Source organism: Nerophis lumbriciformis, linkage group LG15 (assembly GCF_033978685.3).
Source record: "Nerophis lumbriciformis linkage group LG15, RoL_Nlum_v2.1, whole genome shotgun sequence".
In the NCBI taxonomy this organism is placed as follows: Eukaryota; Metazoa; Chordata; class Actinopteri; order Syngnathiformes; family Syngnathidae; genus Nerophis; species Nerophis lumbriciformis.
The window spans coordinates 35,265,755-35,288,382 of NC_084562.2; the positions used below are offsets into that span (position 1 = coordinate 35,265,755).

General features: G+C 41.2%; 1 protein-coding gene across 3 annotated transcripts in view; it reads right to left on the reverse strand.

Moving 5' to 3' along the window:
* sirt3 (sirtuin 3) overlaps positions 1-22,571 on the reverse strand; it is a 23,554-nt gene extending 983 nt beyond the window's left edge. Inside the window, exons 1-8 of one of the 3 annotated variants that reach the window (XR_009816811.2) lie at positions 21,966-22,569; positions 21,836-21,887; positions 9,001-9,171; positions 8,674-8,906; positions 7,568-7,668; positions 7,311-7,472; positions 2,731-2,943; positions 1,491-1,580 (exon numbers count right to left, since the gene is read on the reverse strand). Coding sequence is in view for 2 of the 3 variants with exons in the window: in XM_061975112.2 (XP_061831096.1) it covers positions 2,731-2,943; positions 7,311-7,472; positions 7,568-7,668; positions 8,674-8,906; positions 9,001-9,171; positions 21,836-21,887; positions 21,966-22,044 (1,011 nt within the window). In the remaining variant the exon portion in view is untranslated. Of the gene's footprint in view, positions 1-1,490; positions 1,581-2,730; positions 2,944-7,310; positions 7,473-7,567; positions 7,669-8,673; positions 8,907-9,000; positions 9,172-21,835; positions 21,888-21,965 lie in introns of those variants that run through there. The other 2 variants (XM_061975112.2, XM_061975113.1) reach the window with 2 other exon arrangements.
* Between the last annotated feature and the right edge of the window lie 57 nt (positions 22,572-22,628).

A 22,628-nucleotide genomic window follows, 5' to 3' on the forward strand; every position in this document is an offset into this window, starting at 1 on the left:
TAAGCCGCGCCTACGCTGCGCTAAAGTGAATGTCAAAAAAACGCTGCGCTAAAGTAAATGTCAAAAAAACAGTCAGATAGTTCAGTCAAACTTTAATAATATATTGAAAACCAGCGTTCTAACAACTCTGTCCCAAAATGTACGCAAATGTGCAATCACAAACATAGTAAAATTCAAAATGGTGTAGAGCAAAAGCAACATAATGTTGCTCGAACGTTAATGTCACAACACACAAAATAAACATAGCGCTCACCTTCTGAAGTTATTCTTCATTCGTAAATCCTTCGAATTCTTCGTCTTCGGTGTCCGAATTGAAAAGTTGCGCAAGCGTGGGATCCAAAAATGGCCGGCTCCGTCTCGTCGAAGTCATCGGATTCAGTGTCGCTGTTGTTGTGCAGCAGTTCTGTGAATCCTGCCTTCCGGAAAGCTCGGACCACAGTTGTGACCGAAATATCTGCCCAGGCATTTACGATCCACTGGCAAATGTTGGCGTATGTCGTCCGGCGCTGTCTGCCCGTCTTAGTGAAGGTGTGTTCGCCTTCGGAGCTGTGTGAAAAAAGCCACCCGGCCTCTTCGCGTAAACTTCCCTTAACCACTCGCTCATCTTTTCTTCATCCATCCATCCCTTCGAGTTAGCTTTTATGATGACGCCGGCTGGAAAGGTCTCTTTTGGCAAGGTCTTCCTTTTGAATATCACCATGGGTGGAAGTTAGCATGGCAAGCTAGAACCACAGTGAAGGATGACTTCTCATTCCCTGTGGTGCGAATATTCACCGTACGTGCTCCCGTTCCACAGTGCGGTTCACAGGAATATCAGTTGCTGTGAAATACGGTAGTAATCCGTGTGCGGATGGAGAGATTGCGTCTTTTTATGAACCGGATCCTTGTCGCGTAGTAGGAGCCATTTTGTGGTCTTTACAGATGTAAACAGGAAATGAAACGTACGGTGATATCCGCGCGTTTTTTCTTCTTCTTCCGGGGGCGGGTGGTTGCTTACAGTAGAAGAAGAAGCGCTTCCTGTTCTATGGGGGCGGGTGCTTTCCTTGGCGGTTGCTTGCGTAGAAGAAGAAGCGCTTCCTGTTCTACCGGGAAAAAAGATGGCGGCTGTTTACCGAAGTTGCGAGATCGAAACTTTATGAAAATGAATCGTAATAAAGCGCACCGGGTTATAAGGCGCACTGTCAGCTTTTGAGAAAAATTGTGGTTTTTAGGTGCGCCTTATAGTGCGGAAAATACGGTAAATGTTCTAATTAAGGCATAACTTATGATGTTTTATATCACATATTACCAAATTGCTACATTTTCTTAATAAAAAGTACAGCTTTTGCAATATGTAACAAGTTATTACAGAATGTGATCAACAATTTTATTACAATACTACTTACTACTTTTTACATATAATACAGTATACTAATTACATACTGAGGACAAAATGTATAACACTGTTAAGTAATGCTTCATTATTATATAATGTAGTGTTACAGCGCTACCTCTTAGGAGGAGGTATGTATAGTAACTCTGCTTCTTAACACAGCTCGCTGGTATGCCAGAGGATGAGAAGACAGCAGGAAGGATCAAACCTAGAAACAATGTTGCAGTATTTACCTTCAGACTCAGGGACGGCTCCTGACATAAACATTGTATGTGGTTGATTATGGCTACAACCACATGATCAAGCAGTCTCTGACCACATTCATGTTTATATATCTTGTCGATTGCATTGTACCATATGTCCCGGCAAGAAATCTGCGTTCAAAGAACTCCGGCTTATTAGTGATTCCCAGAGCCCAAAAAAAGTCTGCGGGCTATAGAGCCTTTTCTATTCGGGCTCCAGTACTATGGAATGCCCTCCCGGTAACAGTTAGAGATGCTACCTCAGTAGAAGCATTTAAGTCCCATCTTAAAACTCATTTGTATACTCTAGCCTTTAAATAGCCCCCCTGTTGGACCAGTTGATCTGCCGTTTCTTTTCTTTTCTCCTCTGCTCCCCTTTTCCTTGAGAGGGGGGGGGGGCACAGGTCCGGTGGCCATGGATGAAGTGCTGGCTGTCCAGAGTCGGGACCCGGGGTGGACCGCTCGCCTGTGCATCGGCAGGGAACATCTCTGCGCTGCTGACCCGTCTCCGCTCGGGATGGTGTCCTGCTGGCCCCACTATGGACTGGACTCTTACTATTATGTTGGATCCACTATGGACTGGACTCTCACAATATTATGTCAGACCCACTCGACATCCATTGCTTTCGGTCTCCCCTAGAGGGGGGGGGTTACCCACATATGCGGTCCTCTCCAAGGTTTCTCATAGTCATTCACATCGACGTCCCACTGGGGTGAGTTTTTCCTTGCCCGTATGTGGGCTTTGTACCGAGGATGTCGTTGTGGCTTGTGCAGCCCTTTGAGACACTTGTGATTTAGGGCTATATAAATAAAGATTGATTGATTGAATGATATTTTCAATATTTAACGACATTTAAAGCCTTGGCGAGATCAGTTTCATTAGTAACCAAAAATGGGCTACAAACAAGATCTCGTTTAGGGCAACAACTGTCCAGACCCTTCTAAATATGAGGGATGTAACAGTAATTGTATTCTCGTTCCGTTTGTAGGTTACAGAACTTTCATTTTGGTACAGACGCGGACTAAATATGTGAACAAAATCTATAACTTAATAACTCTGTATAATTTGATTTTTAAAAATTGCTTGTAGTAGAAATCAATGGTACAGTAACTCACTTTCACAGCAGCATTGGCCATCAGAGCATCCAGCTCCTGAGTCCAACCAAGAGCATCGACCAAACTTTGGACGCCACTTACTACATCGCCCAGTAGCACGACATCACCAAGTCGACGATTTCTCAATGCAAATGGACCAACTAGGTCCTTGTTGATGAGGAGTCGAGGGACAGATCCTCGCACTGCCCCAGCAAGACTAGCAAAGGGCTCTACCTTCAAGGAGAAGAATAAACAACAGGAAGTAATTCGCTGGCCACTTTTTTACTTACACATGTATTATGTAAAACAACAGATCTGTCATTATACGTTACAATGTCAATGTTAATTCTAACTGCATTGAAGAAAAAATACAAAAGGGATGTGTACAAAAGTATCTTTAGACTGTGTCTTAAATAAAACATCCATCAGTACACTTTAATAAGTATACTGTGTACTAGAGATGCGCGGATAGGCAATTATTTCATCCGCAACCGCGTCAGAAAGTCGTCAACCATCCGCCATCCACCCGATGTAACGTTTGATCAGAACTGCACCCGCCCGCCATCCGCCCGTTGTTATATATCTAATAATAATTAAAAAAAAAAAAAAAGGGTGAAAACTACGCGAATTGCACCTTGTGCAGACAAGATTTTTCGATCGGACACGGAGGAATTAGCGATGTAAAAGACCACGTTGGGACAAAAAAACACAAGTCTAATGCCGTTGCTAGCGATACAAGTGGAAAACTTTCAACGTTTTTCGTCGCCCAAACAGATTCTTTGGATGTGATAAATGCCGAAGTTTTATTTACGGAGGCAATAATTGAGCATGGACTTCCAATCGCACTGGCTGATCACATGGGACAGTTAATAATGTAATGCAACCTTTAAAAATCATTACGCGGTGATCGCGATCCCAAAAATAAACTTTTCTTGCATGATAATGTCCAGAAAAATTCGCTTTATATTACTATAGAGTCCTTTTAACGAATGAGTTTGATGGTTTATCACAAACCTTAAATGAAAGAAGTCCTTTGTTCTCCTGCACCGTGCATGCGCAATCCTGTCGGCTGTATTTCACAGCACGACATACTGTTAAAAGTGTTTATACTATTTATACTTTCAATTAACAAATTGAAGTCTTGTGAAAGGTTGACAAGATAACTGGCATTAACTGTCAAAATAATTTCAAACTATTGAAGTTAGCTTACAGAATAAACATGTCAATCAACCCATATGATTTTTGCTGTAATATTTTTGTTTTGAAAAGTCACTGTGACTGATAGAAAAGTGATGGTTTTAGCAACATTTTAACCTGTCTGAATGCTAATAATGATTTTGCGTCGGGGGGCGAAGCCCTGAACCCTCCACCAGGACTTTGTCCTGGACCTACCGGGGCCTGCGGCCCTTGGACCCTGGCTACTAGGTTTTTCTGATTTAAAAGTTGGCAGGTATGGTGAGGTTATAAAGCTTTTGCCTGTTAAAGAAAGGAGACTGATCCAATGCACAGACATTCGCGTGCCACGCTGTCACGACCCAGACGCACACCAGTGCGCAATCATATGGGAGCGGTGGGGCCCTCTCGGGGGAAGGGGCCTCGGTCCCGGACCCCAGCGAGGCGTCCCTTCTCCGCTCCGTAAAAGTGTCCATCTCTTTTCTTTTTTTTCTTCTGTTGTGGCATATGCAGCAGGTGCCTGCTCGTTTTTCGTATGTGGGTAACAACATTTAACTATGTATATATATTTCCGAATTGGTTTAACTGCCACCCGCAAAAAAAAAAAAAAAAAAAAAAAAATCTAATTAATCCGCCCGACCCGACCCGCGAGCGGATAAAATCTTTTTTTTTTTTATTTCATCCGCCCGATCCGCGGATAATCCGCGGTTGTGTCCGCAAACCGCGCATCTCTACTGTGTACATTGTGAACTTACCGCAGTTCAATTCTGAGGGTGCAAATGTTTACAGTGCCGTGCTGCGCCATCACTTTACTGAGGATGGGCGATCGATTCAAAATCAATAGTATTGATACCAAGGGTAGTACTAGTATCGGCTGGATACTAGCATTATGAGATGAATATTGTTTAGTTCTCTTCTATGTTTATTTTCACAAACATCTCTGGTTACATTTACAATAAATATTGTTACATTGTCTTATTGTTGTATTCATTTAGCAGAGGTGGGACCAAGTCATTGTTTTGCAAGTCACAAGTAAGTCTCAAGTCTTTGCCCTCAAGTCCGAGTCAAGTCCCGAGTCAAGACTGGAAAGTCTCAAGTCAAGTCCTAAGTCCTGCATTTTGAGTTTCGAGTCCTTTCAAGTCCTTTTAACCACAGACTAATATATTAACACAGATTGTGTATGCTTTTCAAACGCTGTATTTATTTATTAAAACAAGTGCATTTTAAATTGCAGGAAAGAAAATTGTGCTGACATTGCACTTTATAATAGCACTATTAACCAGTCATTTTAAACATTAACTCATTCCTTTACAGAACAAACACATTGAAAAATAAAGTGCAAATGTACTTATTTGTACAAAAGTGTTAACATTGAAAAAACATGACATATATGTGAACATAACAAAAAAGTTGTACTTTTTATATGTCAGGGCCCTATGCTGCATTGCATTTGCAAAAGACCAAATTAGCCAAGAGTCTGTCAGTCATTTGTGCACGATGGGGGCGTAGTATGATGCCACCATGGCTGAAAACTCGCTCCACTGGAGCACTGGAGGCAGGCACTGCCAAGACTCTCATGGCCACTCGAAACAGTGAAGGAAGAGTCTTCATGTTCAATGCCCAGAACAAAAGGGGGGAGAGAGTTGTTTTGGGTTGGTGCACTACGTGTAAGTGTATCTTGTGTTTTTTATGTTGATTTAATTAAAAAAAGAAAAGAAAAAAAAATATTTCTTGTGCGGCCCGATACCAATCGATCCACGGACCAGTACCGGGCCGCGGTCCGGTGGTTGGGGACCACTGAGGTAAACAACCAACAGTATGTCAGAAAGCTAGCTAAAACGGTACACATATTCATAATATAGTATACATTTTAACTGACCTTTATTTTACTATTTTTGTCTTTTTTTAGGTGGCTAAAATACGCGGTGCTGCTGACCGCCGTCTAACGTTACGTGTGATATATTGACTAACGTAACCCTGCTTAAAAAAAATCACTGAACAAAAAGTATGAATAAGGTAGTGAACTGCAACAGATTCCCGTGTTTGCAATAACGTTATAACGTTAGCAGTGAGTTTACAGCCTCACTGATTTAACTACACAGCAAATAAAAGTCACGTTACTTAGCCAATAAACGTTATCTTACATTCAAAACTTACCATTCTTTGTGCAACTTCAAATGCCGGACGAAGTTGGAAGTTGTTGCCTCTCCATCAGTAATTTTCGAACCGCATGTGTTGCATACTGCAAACCGTTTTGTGTTGACCACCTCGTAATTTTTATACCCAAACAAAATTATTTTAGGTATCATATCATCCCAGGGGGTGATCAAGTGTGATGGGTCAAATGCAGAGAGTAATTTCGCCACACATAGTGTGTGTGACAATCATTGGTACTTTAACTTTAACTTTAACTTTATTTTTTGTTCACTGGCGTGTGGTTTGGACATGTCTTCTTCGTTGGTTGTCCTGCAATTTGATTGGATGAATGCTGTGTGATGAAAACAAAGTAGATCTAATTTGATTGGCTGTTGTACTGAGACCACACCAGCTGACACACGCAACGCTGATAGACAAGTACACAATGAAAAATACGGAGCGCTCCCGAATAACTTTTTCATCTTTGGGTTTTGGGGAAAGTAGCAAGTCATGTCAAGTCATGTCAATTCAAAAGGCTCAAGTCCAAGTGAAGTCACAAGTCATTGATGTTAAAGTCTAAGTCGAGTTGCAAGTCTTTTTACATTTTGTCAAGTCGAGTCTAAAGTCATCAAATTCATGACTCGAGTCTGACTCGAGTCCAAGTCATGTGACTCGAGTCCACACCTCTGTTATTTAGGGTTGTCAAAGCTAACGCTTTAACGCATGTGATTAATCACAAAAAAATCCTATTAATCGTGTATAAAACGCAGATTAATCACACAATTCATTTTGATCATCAGCAAGGGGTTGCTATACGGTCAGTGATCTGGTCAAAGCATAAGTTCCTTTCCAGATGCCAATCTTTTTTCTTTTGTATTAGATTGGAACCATAACCTAACAAGATTTTGACATAACCAAAAATCTACTTTTGTAAAAACGTGCAAGCAAAAAATACAAAAGTTGACAATACCACAACATCTGTTGACATAAGCAGTTTTTGATCATCAAATGCCAACGGTGGATCATTAACGCCAACATTGACTTATGCGCTCACTTTTTAAGAAAAAGAAGAATGCGGTGGACGAGGACTTGATGAGTTGGTTAATTTAGACGTGTTGTCGATATAAACTGGGTTGTAGACGTAAATATTATGTCTATTCTTTCTCTTCCCCTAAGTTTTTAAAACAATTTGTATTCAATCCTTAGATTAGAACTGACTGGGTGTATTTTGTCCACAAGACATTATTAAAGCTAAATGGTTAGTTTTATGTTGATGTTTGAAGACAGCTCACCTCTAGTGATGTGCCCATGATGATGAGGAGATCTGCGAGTTGAAAGTCTGTGAGGTACTTGAAGAAGTGAAGTGGTAGCTCTTCCCCAAAGAAAACAACGTCTGGCTTTATAATGCCCTTACAAGTTGGACATTTGGGAATCACTCCGCTCATCAAGTCTGGCTAGTGAAAAGCAACACCATTTAGGTTTATGTCTAGCAAAGGAAAATGTAATAAAATATTGTGACTTGAGCAAAACAACTTTATTTACAACTCACTCGTAGGTCTTCTCCCTCGTATTTGCGTCTGCAAACAGTACAGGTGGCGGTAGCAAATGTCCCGTGGGCCTCCACAAGAAAATCAGGAGGAATCCCTGCCACTGTTTGAAAACGCAGCTACATGTCATCATCATTCCTTCAAAAGACAAATACAGTAGTACCTTGTTTTTCCTACGCCATACATTACAAATAATTTAGTTTGTGACTAAAGTTTTCGACAAATCATTGCCCCGTTTTTCATAAATGGTCTCCGTTATCACACAGCCAAACATTAAGCGTAACAAAGTAGCAATTTTTGTAATGGAGTGACCCAACAAAGAATCTCACACGTTGGTGACTCAATCTCTGCGGCTTTTTGTTGAAATAAGACGCTACAGAGCCAAAGAAAATTGCACATGCAGGGTGAAAAACTATAAATTTCAAGAAAGCAGTCGCAGCAAAGTACTAAGGTGGCTCTCCACTCATCGACGTCTTCGCTAACAAGAGTTTTGAATAAAGGTCAACGTGTCATGATAGTTTAGACTCTGTTTGTTATTTTCCTGTGTTTGGTATTATTTCCTGTCCTGGTGCTTCTGCTTTCTAGTTTAAGTGCTGTATTTAATGCTTAGTTCCTATAGTGTTGACTGCAACTTCATTTTCTGTCCATTGGTAATTAGGCCTACTTAAATTCCTCCTGGTTGGCCTGTCAGAAGCTGGACATGGTGACATTGTTTGCTTTTGTGCACTCACTATGTGCTTGCTCGTTAAACTTTACTTCCTGTACTGTCCTTAATTAAAATGACTTGTTACTTTGCATCCTGGGGTCACGCTGCCCGCAACCGTGCGAGCACATGACAAAAACGTAAATGTTAATTAATCCATTTCTTAATCATTTATATGTATTTCACATTGTTTTCTACATGCAAAACTATTATTTGTTTCCATAAAATGTGTTAATATTTTTGGGTGTCTACAACAGATTAATTCGATTTACATTATTTCTTATAGGAAAAATTGCTTCAGCTTCCATACCATACCGTTTTCTTCCTGTTTTAACATATTACTAACAAAACCGAGATAACACTTTACTTCAAATGCCGCAAAAGACAAAAAATGCAAATACATACATCTTTCCAAACCGTCGATATTCTGTGTGTACATCCGGATAAGCAGATGCTTTTCAAGAAGCAGTCGCACAAAATAGTGTGTAGAATTAGGCTGGTAATTTCCTGGATACAACTCTTTGGCAAGAGCAAAGAAGGGAATAGGATTGTGATGAAAATAGTTAATTTCAAAAATAGCCTCTGCATATGGCAGATTATACTGCTGCAAGTTGTCGTAGAGGCCGCTACCAGGGGACCTGCAGGAAAAAGACCACTCATCAAAGACCCAGGAATAAACCTGAAACTTTCAATGGGTAAAAACACTAAAACCAGCACAGAGAAGACTTTTACCTGAAATCTGGGATGCCACTGGGTGTGCTAATCCCAGCCCCAGCCATCACAACCACTCTCTTGTACTTCTGATCTCGGATCTTCTTGGCAATGCTATCCAGCGTCTGCTGCTCCACGACTGCGCCACCACCATGGGAGAAAAATCTTTTAGCAGCATCCCACCAGAGATACCTTGATTGTCAGGAAAAATGTGGAAAAAAAGAGCAACCTTTAAAATTTGAAGAATTGGACCAAAGTTTTCACAAGTTTTGTTGTGTGTATTTATTTGTATTTAGTGTTTTGTGGCTTTGTGCAGCACCTATTCAAATAGGATGAGCCTCAACAAGGGATGGTCTGAGAGGAACACGAGGATATTGATAGTGGGTAATGCTAGGACACTTGATACAAATAAGGAACCAGACTACGATATGGGGGAGTTATCATACAATTTATATCGCGCTGGAATCATTCCTGCATTTACATTAATAATGACATTACATTACATAGCTATTAAACAAAGATACATTGGAAGAACGACATGGAAAGACATGGCAGGAAAGACATTGCTGTCTGTTCCTAGCAGCCTTAAATACTGGATTCACAGTGAGTACAGGTGGTTGTCACACTTGACTGATGTATACCTACTGTATCTTTGAACGTTTGATCATATACAGGTAAAAGCCAGTAAATTAGAATATTTTGAAAAACTTGATTTATTTCAGTAATTGCATTCAAAAGGTGTAACTTGTACATTATATTTATTCATTGCACACAGACTGATGCATTCAAATGTTTATTTCATTTAACTTTGATGATTTGAAGTGGCAACAAATGAAAATCCAAAATTCCTCCATAGAGCAGGTCAGCAGCAGGAAGCATGAAGTGCTCTAAAACTTGCTGGTAGACGGCTGCGTTGACCCTGGATCTCAGGAAACAGAGTGGACCGACACCAGCAGATGACATGGCACCCCAAACCATCACCCAACCATGCAAATTTTGCATTTCCTTTGGAAATCGAGGTCCCAGAGTCTGGAGGAAGACAGGAGAGGCACAGGATCCACGTTGCCTGAAGTCTAGTGTAAAGTTTCCACCATCAGTGATGGTTTGGGGTGCCATGTCATCTGCTGGTGTCGGTCCACTCTGTTTCCTGAGATCCAGGGTCAACGCAGCCGTCTACCAGCAAGTTTTAGAGCACTTCATGCTTCCTGCTGCTGACCTGCTCTATGGAGATGGAGATTTCAAGTTCCAACAGGACTTGGCGCCTGCACACAGCGCAAAATCTACCCGTGCCTGGTTTACGGACCATGGTATTTCTGTTCTAAATTGGCCCGCCAACTCCCCTGACCTTAGCCCCATAGAAAATCTGTGGGGTATTGTGAAAAGGAAGATGCAGAATGCCAGACCCAAAAACGCAGAAGAGTTGAAGGCCACTATCAGAGCAACCTGGGCTCTCATAACACCTGAGCAGTGCCAGAAATTCATCGACTCCATGCCACGCCGCATTAACGCAGTAATTGAGGCAAAAGGAGCTCCAACCAAGTATTGAGTATTGTACATGCTCATATTTTTCATTTTCATACTTTTCAGTTGGCCAACATTTCTAAAAATCCCTTTTTTGTATTAGCCTTAAGTAATATTCTAATTTTGTGACACACGGAATTTTGGATTTTCATTTGTTGCCACTTCAAATCATCAAAATTAAATGAAATAAACATTTGAATGCATCAGTCTGTGTGCAATGAATAAATATAATGTACAAGTTACACCTTTTGAATGCAATTACTGAAATAAATCAAGTTTTTCAAAATATTCTAATTTACTGGCTTTTACCTGTATGCATCGCAGAGTATTTATGGTACAGTCTTCTTGGCTTTGAGTGGCGTATGTTACTTGGCTATGTGTTTGTCATATGTGCAGCTTCAGCTATTTGCACTATTCTTGGTAAACATAATTAGATAGTCACATATACTGTACACACAAAGTTACGTGAAGTAAGCAGACTCACATTCAAAGCCACAATACTTCAGTGTTCTCCAATGTCTGCCATGCTCTAATCTCCTATTTCGCCATCTGGTTAATCCCATAAAAGGATGGAGTGATCGCCAAAGAAAATTGATGATGTATCTAACTAGCAATACGGAAATGTTCCTGAAGTCGATCTAATTTGTATGATATGAGGATTAATATTTACATGTCCTCTGGTAGTAATTGTTCTGAAATACATATGATTCAGAAGTCAACCTGCATTCTAGAATAGATGTTGTTGAACTTAAAATATTACAGGAAGCAATGATTTCTATACAGCAGAGATTTTCAAAAATGTTGGGCTTCACTCCAAGAACCAAACAGTTACACTCATGTATGCACATACTGTAAGTAGGCATAAACAAATGCAAATGGATATTAAAATTAGGGATAGGTGCCTTTCACATTTGAACCGATACAGATACCGATACTGGTACCTGGAAATTGATTGACCAGTAGTCAATGGTACAAATACTCGGTACTTTTGTATGTTAATTTGTTTAATAGAAAAATCTCATTTTTTATATCTAAATTTTAACACTGAGCTGATAATGATAACTGTGCTGTCCTGCTGTTATACAGTGTTTTCTTACACGCAGTATGCATTCATTAACATTTCAGTTTGTTCTATGTCTGTTACTGTATTCAGGAAGTAGAGAATTGGCATTAAGTTGAATGTGCCTGTTTTGTCTTTTGTTGAATCTTACAACATGTTCGCCTACAAGTACTTATTACACACAAGCTCTTAGATTGTAACATGCATCTTAATTGCAATTTTCCAACTTTGCAGGTTTGAAATTGTCATGTAAAATCGCTATAGCTAATCAATAGCATGTATATGGCATATCCAATGTAAATTAAAGCTGCGAGCAGCGTTGAATGGGCCCTCACCCCCTTGCACCGCAGGATTCACACAAGTCGGCAGGCATGCATGACGCATGTGGTCACGTCTATCCTGATGCCTTGACCCACGACCAAGAATGTTATCATACAAACTAAATACAATCAATATCGGACCTTGTGGAGTTGAGTTGTTCAAGTTTTGTGTGATTTGCAAGTCTCAAAAGCTCCCCCCACATCGTGTCATTGGATTTAATATTAACATGTAGCCATGATCAAACACTGACATTTAACTTTCATGTAAATTATGAAAGATAGCCAATCATCTTAAAGTGAAGTTTTGACAGTTTGATGGCTGATGGCATGGAACAGTTTTAACCATCAGGCTCCGCCCACTGTGACATGGTACAATCATCCAACATTTCAAGGTGTCATCTTTGTCATACACACTAAATACAATCAATGTCTGACCTTGTGCAGCAGAGTTATTTAAGTGTTGTGTTGTTTGGCGAGTCCCAAAAGCTACACCTACATGGCGCTGTTGGATTTGATATCAATATGTAGCCATGATCAAACATTGACATTTAACCTTCATGTAATTTAAGAAAGATAGCTGATCATCTGAAGTGAAGTACTGACAGTTTGATGGCTGATGGCGTGGAACAGTTTTAACCACCAAGCTCCGTCCGCCCAGTATGAATTGGTACGATCTATATCATACACACTAAATACAATCAATGTCTTACCTTGAACATGTATCCATGATCAAACATCAACATTTAACCTTCATATAAGTTGAGAGGGATATCCAATCATTTGAAGGAAAGAATGGACAGTTTGATGGCTGATGGCGTGGAACAGTTTTCATTGCCAGGCTCCGCCCACTACGAATAGGTATGAACAGATAGTGACCCATCGGGCACTTCATCATCATCATCATTTCTATTAGTCGGGATCAAGATCTGAGTTTGTGGAGCAGAGTTTTTAACGTTTTGTGTAAAATGGCTAAAAAACAAAAATGCCCAGTTTGCGCCATCTTGTGGCGTAGGCAAAATTTGTTTTGCAATTTATTATCACCTCCATGTATAGTATCTGTAATTGTAACCGCAACTCATCTAGTCAAAGTCCCTGTGAGGAGTTTGTTAAAGCAGTAACAATAGGGCCATCACAGGCTTTTTGCCTGCTCGGGCCCTAATTGGCATTGAGCAAGCGCATTTTGAAAAGTGGAGCCTTATTTTTAAGCATTTTCTATCAGGCAAGCTTGCTTTGTTGGCATGTAAAATTGCAAAAATATGCCTATTTTCCCGCCAAATGATTGAGCCGGTGCCGAATAGAAGCTCAGTGGCTTTCAAAGTCTTACTGTGACTGTCATCTACTGGTCTTTGTCGCTATCTGGTGGGTTTAAGTTGTAACAACATTTTTCTGCTTGCCAATGCCAATCCATTTTGTCTGAGACAGTCATGTTTTTCAACCAGTATTGATCAAGTTTCACAAACATATCACAAGGTGAAAAAACGTGTGTAAATGCATATATATGTGGTGATCTGGCAAAGCACCCTAAAACTATCGGGCCCTATTCTTCCGTTTGCGCTTAAGTGTTTTTTACGCGCTTGAAGTTACGCACGTTTCTCTGATTTGTATTCTCCCATCTACCCTGCGGACAGGCCAACCCTGCGTGCTGTAAGTGAGGCAATAGTGCTTAAGTCTAGAATGAAGGCCGACTCTTTACAAATGAAGAGGCACAGGATCCACGTTGCCTGAAGTCTAGTGTAAAGTTTCCACCATCAGTGATGGAACAGTTTTAACCATCAGGCACCAGCAGATGACATGGCACCCCAAACCATCACTGATGGTGGAAACTTTACACTAGACTTCAGGCAACGTGGATCCTGTGCCTCTCCTGTCTTCCTCCAGACTCTGGGACCTCGATTTCCAAAGGAAATGCAAAATTTGCATGGTTGGGTGATGGTTTGGGGTGCCATGTCATCTGCTGGTGTCGGTCCACTCTGTTTCCTGAGATCCAGGGTCAACGCAGCCGTCTACCAGCAAGTTTTAGAGCACTTCATGCTTCCTGCTGCTGACCTGCTCTATGGAGATGGAGATTTCAAGTTCCAACAGGACTTGGCGCCTGCACACAGCGCAAAATCTACCCGTGCCTGGTTTACGGACCATGGTATTTCTGTTCTAAATTGGCCCGCCAACTCCCCTGACCTTAGCCCCATAGAAAATCTGTGGGGTATTGTGAAAAGGAAGATGCAGAATGCCAGACCCAAAAACGCAGAAGAGTTGAGGGCCACTATCAGAGCAACCTGGGCTCTCATAACACCTGAGCAGTGCCAGAAACTCATCGACTCCATGCCACGCCGCATTAACGCAGTAATTGAGGCAAAAGGAGCTCCAACCAAGTATTGAGTATTGTACATGCTCATATTTTTCATTTTCATACTTTTCAGTTGGCCAACATTTCTAAAAATCCCTTTTTTGTATTAGCCTTAAGTAATATTCTAATTTTGTGACACACGGAATTTTGGATTTTCATTTGTTGCCACTTCAAATCATCAAAATTAAATGAAATAAACATTTGAATGCATCAGTCTGTGTGCAATGAATAAATATAATGTACAAGTTACACCTTTTGAATGCAATTACTGAAATAAATCAAGTTTTTCAAAATATTCTAATTTACTGGCTTTTACCTGTATATATATATATATATATATATATATATATATATATATATATATATATACATATATATATATATATAAGAAATACTTGACTTTCAGTGAATTCTAGCTATATATATATACATATATATATATTTATTTTATTATATATATATATATATATATATATATGTATGTATAAATAAAAGAAATACTTGAATTTCAGTGTTCATTTATTTACACATATACACACACACATAACACTCATCTACTCATTGTTGAGTTAAGGGTTGAATTGTCCATCCTTGTTCTATTCTCTGTCACTATTTTTCTAACCATGCTGAACACCCTCTCTGATGATGCATTGATGTGTGGCACGCACAAAAGTGCTTTCATCAAATGCATTAGAGTCTGGAATCTTCCATCTCTCCCTAGCTTGGCCCAAAACCGGGCAATCTTTGCTTACTGAGGAAGATCTTCAGTGCCAAGCACTTGGTAGTTCACTACTTCTTCCTGGAGGCTATCCAGGTCCAATCGCAGCTGCGGCTTGGAACTTACAAGCTGTTATGAGAGTAGCGTATGTATGTGTGTGTGTGGCCCTTTAATAGGTGAGCATGTGAGGTGAGTGACGTCAGTGAGTGTGTGGGCGAGAGAAGAGAGGGAGCGGTAGCGTGAGTGCGGGCGGGACTAGTTTGTTTTGTGTTGGATTGGCTGTGTGCAAGCAATCAATAAAGTAAGATTTGCAACTAATCGCCGGACTCAGGCAGGAAAGGTGCAACAAAGCATATTTTTCTTCATCCTACTCGTCGTCGGCGTCGCCATGGCTGTATCTTCCTCGTTCTTCTGCTTTGTCTCCTTGTTGTGTGCGCAGTTGTGCACTGCACTCTCTAAAAGCCGTGTATGTTATTGATGTTATAGATGGCAGTATTGTCCTGTTTAAGAGTGTCACAACATTGCTGTTTACGGCAGACGAACTGCTTTACGGTTTGTGTGTTGTTGCCACGCTGGGAGGACGTAAATGAAACTGCCTAACAATAAACCCACATAAGAAACCAAGAACTCGCCCTTGATCATTCTACAGCTATAATGTGATTGGGCAGGCACACTGTTTATATCGTGGGAAAGCGGACTCAGGTCCGCATAGAGCTGGAGGGGGCGCGGCCTCCAGCTCCGCCTGAATTTCGGGAGATTTTCGGGAGAAAATTTGTCCCGGGAGGTTTTCGGGAGAGGCGCTGAATTTCGGGAGTCTCACGGAAAATCCGGGAGGGTTGGCAAGTATGGGGATAACACTGTAGCGGTGCTTGTTTCGCCACATTTTCATCTACAGTATATGTATGCAGTGCTTCAGGAGCAGAAGAGTTACCTTCCACCAGGTGTGTCAAAACTTTTTTCCTGCATACAGAGTAATTTAAGGATGCGGCCACTTCTAACTAACATTTGTCACCTTTTACCTGTTTATTAAATATTTTAAAACCAATATAAAGTAGTTTAGAGATGAAACGGCATACAGTTGACTACAATCATGTAAGCCTATTTGTATGTTTCATCTCTATTGTAGGTCAAGATATGCTAAGGCATTAAATATTTATAAGGGATAAAACGCATACAGCCAATGTTTGTCAGCTTTCTACACATTCTGAGCCTTTTAATATGTCTGATTTTACTTGTACGTTTCTTTTTGTTGATGCGCTGCCACAGAAGATTGCCTTATAGAGGAATAATGAAGGGCAAAAAGTTAACGAAAAAGATATTACGGCACACGCGCATTCTGCTTCTTCCTCCACGGCAGGAGCACTTAAGAGGCTCCTCCACAGCCGGAGGAAATCTGCAATCTGCGCACCTGGACTTGATGAGGAACAACAGCATAAAGGCTCACTCCGCAGACTACTCTACGCCGGAACGTAGCCCTGACTCAGTAAGCTTCACATCTATGGCTCTTCTCCTGTGTGTCTCTCTCTCTCTCGCTCGCTTTGTCTCCCTCGTGCCTACTCCTTACCTGTCCTTGTCATCTCCTGTTCCCACAGTACCTCCATGTTTCAGCAGTGAGCCATGCGCCTCACCTGCTGATCTCCCTCTGGACTCTGACTGCCTTCCTCGATCCTCGACCCCCGCGCTCGGACCTGGACTTCTGAACGCCTCTCTCTTGCCCCACGAACCTCTTTTGCTTCGCCCCTCTGGACAAGCAACACACACTTACAACAACCTCCGGTAATTCATATTTGGTTAAATTCCACACATGGCCTTGCATCCATACACATAGTAGCATACACACCCTACGTATTCATCAAAGCTCAAATAAAACCTGTTGAGCTAGACCTCCTGCTGTCGTGCCGTCTCCTTCCCCCTTGTCGTACTTAACAAAAGAACAGACATTGTCCTTCGTTATTGCAGTGACTACACGGCTTTCGCCTATGTATTCTTTCACCGCCCACATGTACTGTAACTGTTCACTTTTTCAATGTGTACAGTAATAACAATTTTTAGGGGTGTGTTGCAACCACAAAACGTTGTAACACAAATTGTCCTTACACATGACAGTCATAACACGAAGTTTGACACCACTGTCTTCCAAAAACAAATACATGGTCATGTAACTACAGTATATACAGTACATCATGTTAATCTGAAATGGCTTAGAAATCAATCAATCAATCAATCAAAGTTTACTTATATAGGCCTAAATCACGAGTATCTCAAAGGGCTGCACAAGCCACAACGACACCCTCTGCTCAGATCCCACATCAGGGCATCTGGCTTAGAAATCAATAAACATATTTTTACCTAATATCAACATTTATACAAAATGTACCGATACATAATGTGTTTAGCCGACATACAGTTATAATATTAAAGTTTTTGGATAACAATGTGGGCCATATTTCTGTTCTTACACATGTTGCTATCCATACACTTAGGTAAAACGGAATCCATCCTGTTTGGGTCCCACATCAACCTTGAGAAAGTCAGTGACTTCACTATAAAAGTGGGTGACATTGTTGTCGCCAGGAAGGATGAGGTCACCTACCTCGGTTCCATTCTAGAGGCTAATCTTTCCTGTGATAAAATGGCAACCAAGGTAATCAAAAAGGTCAACCAACGAACGAGATTTCTCTATAGAATCTCCTCTCTGGTCAACAAAAGCACTATGAAGATTCTGGCGGGAACTCTCGTTCAACCCTTTTTCGATTACGCATACACCTCCTGGTACCCTAGCACCTCCAAAACCCTCAAATCTAGACTCCAAACATCCCAGAACAAGCTAGTCAGATTACTTCTAGACCTCCACCCCAGATCACACCTCACTCCTACCCACTTCTCCAAAGTGGGCTGGCTCAGGGTGGAGGACAGAGTAAAACAACTTGCACTGAGCCTTGTCTATAAAATCCGCTACACCTCCCTGATACCGAAGTACATGTCAAACTACTTCCTTAACCGCCATAACCACAACACCAGGGGGAGCTCCACTAACCACGTTAAACCCAGATTCCGATCTAACAAAGGTCTTAACTCACAGAGGTGTGGACTCGAGTCACATGACTTGGACTCGAGTCAGACTCGAGTCATGAATTTGATGACTTTAGACTCGACTTGACAAAATGTAAAAAGACTTGCAACTCGACTTAGACTTTAACATCAATGACTTGTGACTTCACTTGGACTTGAGCCTTTTGAATTGACATGACTTGACATGACTTGCTATTTTCCCCAAAACCCAAAGATGAAAAAGTTATTCGGGAGCGCTCCGTATTTTTCATTGTGTACTTGTCTATCAGCGTTGCGTGTGTCAGCTGGTGTGCTCTAGAGCACACCAGCTGTTGTACTGAGCTCAGTACAACAGCCAATCAAATTAGATCTACTTTGTTTTCATCACACAGCATTCATCCAATCAAATTGCAGGACAACCAACGAAGAAGACATGTCCAAACCACACGCCAGTGAACAAAAAATTATACCTAAAATAATTTCGTTTGGGTATAAAAATTACGAGGTGGTCAACACAAAACGGTTTGCAGTATGCAACACATGCGGTTCGAAAATTACTGATGGAGAGGCAACAACTTCCAACTTCGTCCGGCATTTGAAGTTGCACAAAGAACGGTAAGTTTTGAATGTAAGATAACGTTTATTGGCTAAGTAGCGTGACTTTTATTTGCTGTGTAGTTAAATCAGTGAGGCTGTAAACTCACTGCTAACGTTATAACGTTATTGCAAACACGGGAATCTGTTGCAGTTCACTACCTTATTCATACTTTTTGTTCAGTGATTTTTTTTTAAGCAGGGTTACATTAGTCAATATATCACACGTAACGTTAGACGGCGGTCAGCAGCACCGCGTATTTTAGCCACCTAAAAAAAGACAAAAATAGTAAAATAAAGGTAAAATAAATACTACGCCCCAGCGTGCACAAATGACTGACAGACTCTTGGCTAATTTGGTCTTTTGCAAATGCAATGCAGCATAGGGCCCTGACATATAAAAAGTACAACTTTTTTGTTATGTTCACGTATATGTCATGTTTTTTCAATGTTAACACTTTTGTACAAATAAGTACATTTGCACTTTATTTTTCAATGTGTTTGTTCTGTAAAGGAATGAGTTAATGTTTAAAATGACTGGTTAATAGTGCTATTATAAAGTGCAATGTCAGCACAATTTTCTTTCCTGCAATTTAAAATGCACTTGTTTTAATAAATAAATACAGCGTTTGAAAAGCATACACAATCTGTGTTAATATATTAGTCTGTGGTTAAAAGGACTTGAAAGGACTCGAAACTCAAAATGCAGGACTTAGGACTTGACTTGAGACTTTCCAGTCTTGACTTTGGACTTGACTCGGGGCTTGCCTGTCTTGACTCGGGACTTGACTCGGACTTGAGGGCAAAGACTTGAGACTTACTTGTGACTTGCAAAACAATGACTTGGTCCCACCTCTGTTAACTCATTCTCTTTCTATGCCACATCAATGTGGAATGCACTCCCAACAGGTGTAAAAGAAAGGGCATCTCTATCCTCCTTCAAAACCGCACTAAAAGAACACCTCCAGGCAACTTCAACCCTAAACTAACACCCTCCCTTCCTCATCATACCTCCTTGGATTGTAAATAATCAAATGTAAACAATCAAATGTAGTCACTTCTTCTTATAATTTCTGATCTCTCTCTCTGTGTCCAATACTTGCTGTACATATGTACCAAGTCAGACCTACACTGTTCCAATGTCAATTTCTCTGATGATGGAGTGCCAGCTCCTGGTTGGGGAGGAGATCTTGCCCCAAGTGGAGGAGTTCAAGTACCTCGGAGTCTTGTTCACGAGTGGGGGAAGAGTGGATCGTGAGATCGACAGGCGGATCGGTGCGGCGTCTTCAGTAATGCGGATGCTGTATCGATCCGTTGTGGTGAAGAAGGAGCTGAGCCGGAAGGCAAAGCTCTCAATTTACCGGTCGATCTACGTTCCCATCCTCACCTATGGTCATGAGCTTTGGGTTATGACCGAAAGGACAAGATCACGGGTACAAGCGGCCGAAATGAGTTTCCTCCGCCGGGTGGCGGGGCTCTCCCTTAGAGATAGGGTGAGAAGCTCTGTCATCCGGGGGGAGCTCAAAGTAAAGCCGCTGCTCCTCCACATCGAGAGGAGCCAGATGAGGTGGTTCGGGCATCTGGTCAGGATGCCACCCGAACGCCTCCCTAGGGAGGTGTTTAGGGCACGTCCCACCGGTAGGAGGCCGCGGGGAAGACCCAGGACACGTTGGGAAGACTATGTCTCCCGGCTGGCCTGGGAACGCCTCGGGGTCCCACAGGAAGAGCTGGACGAAGTGGCTGGGGAGAGGGAAGTCTGGGCTTCCCTGCTTAAGCTGCTGCCCCCGCGACCCGACCTCGGATAAGCGGAAGAAGATGGATGGATGGATGGATGCAATTGTTGATGACTGAAGTGTTGATACCAACCAAACTTAACACACACACACCCCTCCCCCTCCATATCCCACACCCCGGATTGTAAATAATGTAAATAATTCAATTTATATACTGTGATGATTATCTTGTGTGATGACTGTATTATGAAAATAGTATATCTGTATCATGAAAAACTTATTCGGGTGTCACCATTTAGTGGTCAATTGTACGGAATATGTACTTCACTGTGCAATCTACTAATAAAAGTTTCAATCAATCAATCAATTGAATCCAAATACATACAGGTAAAAGCCAGTAAATTAGAATATTTTGAAAAACTTGATTTATTTCAGTAATTGCATTCAAAAGGTGTAACTTGTACATTATATTTATTCATTGCACACAGACTGATGCATTCAAATGTTTATTTCATTTAATTTTGATGATTTGAAGTGGCAACAAATGAAAATCCAAAATTCCGTGTGTCACAAAATTAGAATATTACTTAAGGCTAATACAAAAAAGGGATTTTTAGAAATGTTGGCCAACTGAAAAGTATGAAAATGAAAAATATGAGCATGTACAATACTCAATACTTGGTTGGAGCTCCTTTTGCCTCAATTACTGCGTTAATGCGGCGTGGCATGGAGTCGATGAGTTTCTGGCACTGCTCAGGTGTTATGAGAGCCCAGGTTGCTCTGATAGTGGCCTTCAACTCTTCTGCGTTTTTGGGTCTGGCATTCTGCATCTTCCTTTTCACAATACCCCACAGATTTTCTATGGGGCTAAGGTCAGGGGAGTTGGCGGGCCAATTTAGAACAGAAATACCATGGTCCGTAAACCAGGCACGGGTAGATTTTGCGCTGTGTGCAGGCGCCAAGTCCTGTTGGAACTTGAAATCTCCATCTCCATAGAGCAGGTCAGCAGCAGGAAGCATGAAGTGCTCTAAAACTTGCTGGTAGACGGCTGCGTTGACCCTGGATCTCAGGAAACAGAGTGGACCGACACCAGCAGATGACATGGCACCCCAAACCATCACTGATGGTGGAAACTTTACACTAGACTTCAGGCAACGTGGATCCTGTGCCTCTCCTGTCTTCCTCCAGACTCTGGGACCTCGATTTCCAAAGGAAATGCAAAATTTGCATGGTTGGGTGATGGTTTGGGGTGCCATGTCATCTGCTGGTGTCGGTCCACTCTGTTTCCTGAGATCCAGGGTCAACGCAGCCGTCTACCAGCAAGTTTTAGAGCACTTCATGCTTCCTGCTGCTGACCTGCATCAGTCTGTGTGCAATGAATAAATATAATGTACAAGTTACACCTTTTGAATGCAATTACTGAAATAAATCAAGTTTTTCAAAATATTCTAATTTACTGGCTTTTACCTGTATATGCTTAACAGTGCACTGCATATTGTTTACTTACATACATACCTAGGCAAGTGTGTTTCATCTTGACACGGACACAAACTCCTTCGAACAAGGCCTGCAAAACACATCATTAATTAAGTAACAAGTGTACATGTTGTCTGTCTCATAACATCAGCTGTGTCTGTTTACTGACCGCTTGCAGGGACTGTCCTACTTATTCTTGAAAATAAACCGCGACAGAAGAATATTTTGGTGCTACTAAAAGCCGCCATAAAAACACGTTGACGGCAGACCAAGCGAAACTAGTCTTAAATAATAATTATTGTGTGACAGACACCGACTGGTAAAGCTAAGTCCTATACGGTGTTTAGTAAACACGGTTACCCTGTTTGTCAGTGGTTTTTTTTAACCAAAAATCTTAATTTAGAAACCAAATCAAGAAAAAAATCACTGTAATATTTTGAAGTAATTATATACGTAAGGACAAATAAGTAAGTTTAAAGTTTAAAATAATGATAATCGAAATCGGTAAACCAGACAAGCCGGATGTGTCGTCAAATGCCGGAAATGGTCATTTACCCATGTGACTTCCTCAAATTACCGTACTTGATAGACTACGGTGAGAGTAATTTTTATAATAAACATGTATGCACTCAATCGTTAATTTCACAATTTAAATATGTATCTATATAGAAACAGGTCTATAATATTATGAGGACAGCAGTGGGTCATCAATTTGATGTAACTGACAAGCGAAACTGGCTGCGCTTTTATATCCCACAGTTCATTGCGGCAACCAAGGAGCCCAACAACACCACAAGCTAGCTGACGTTAGCTGTAAAAAAATATCCAACAC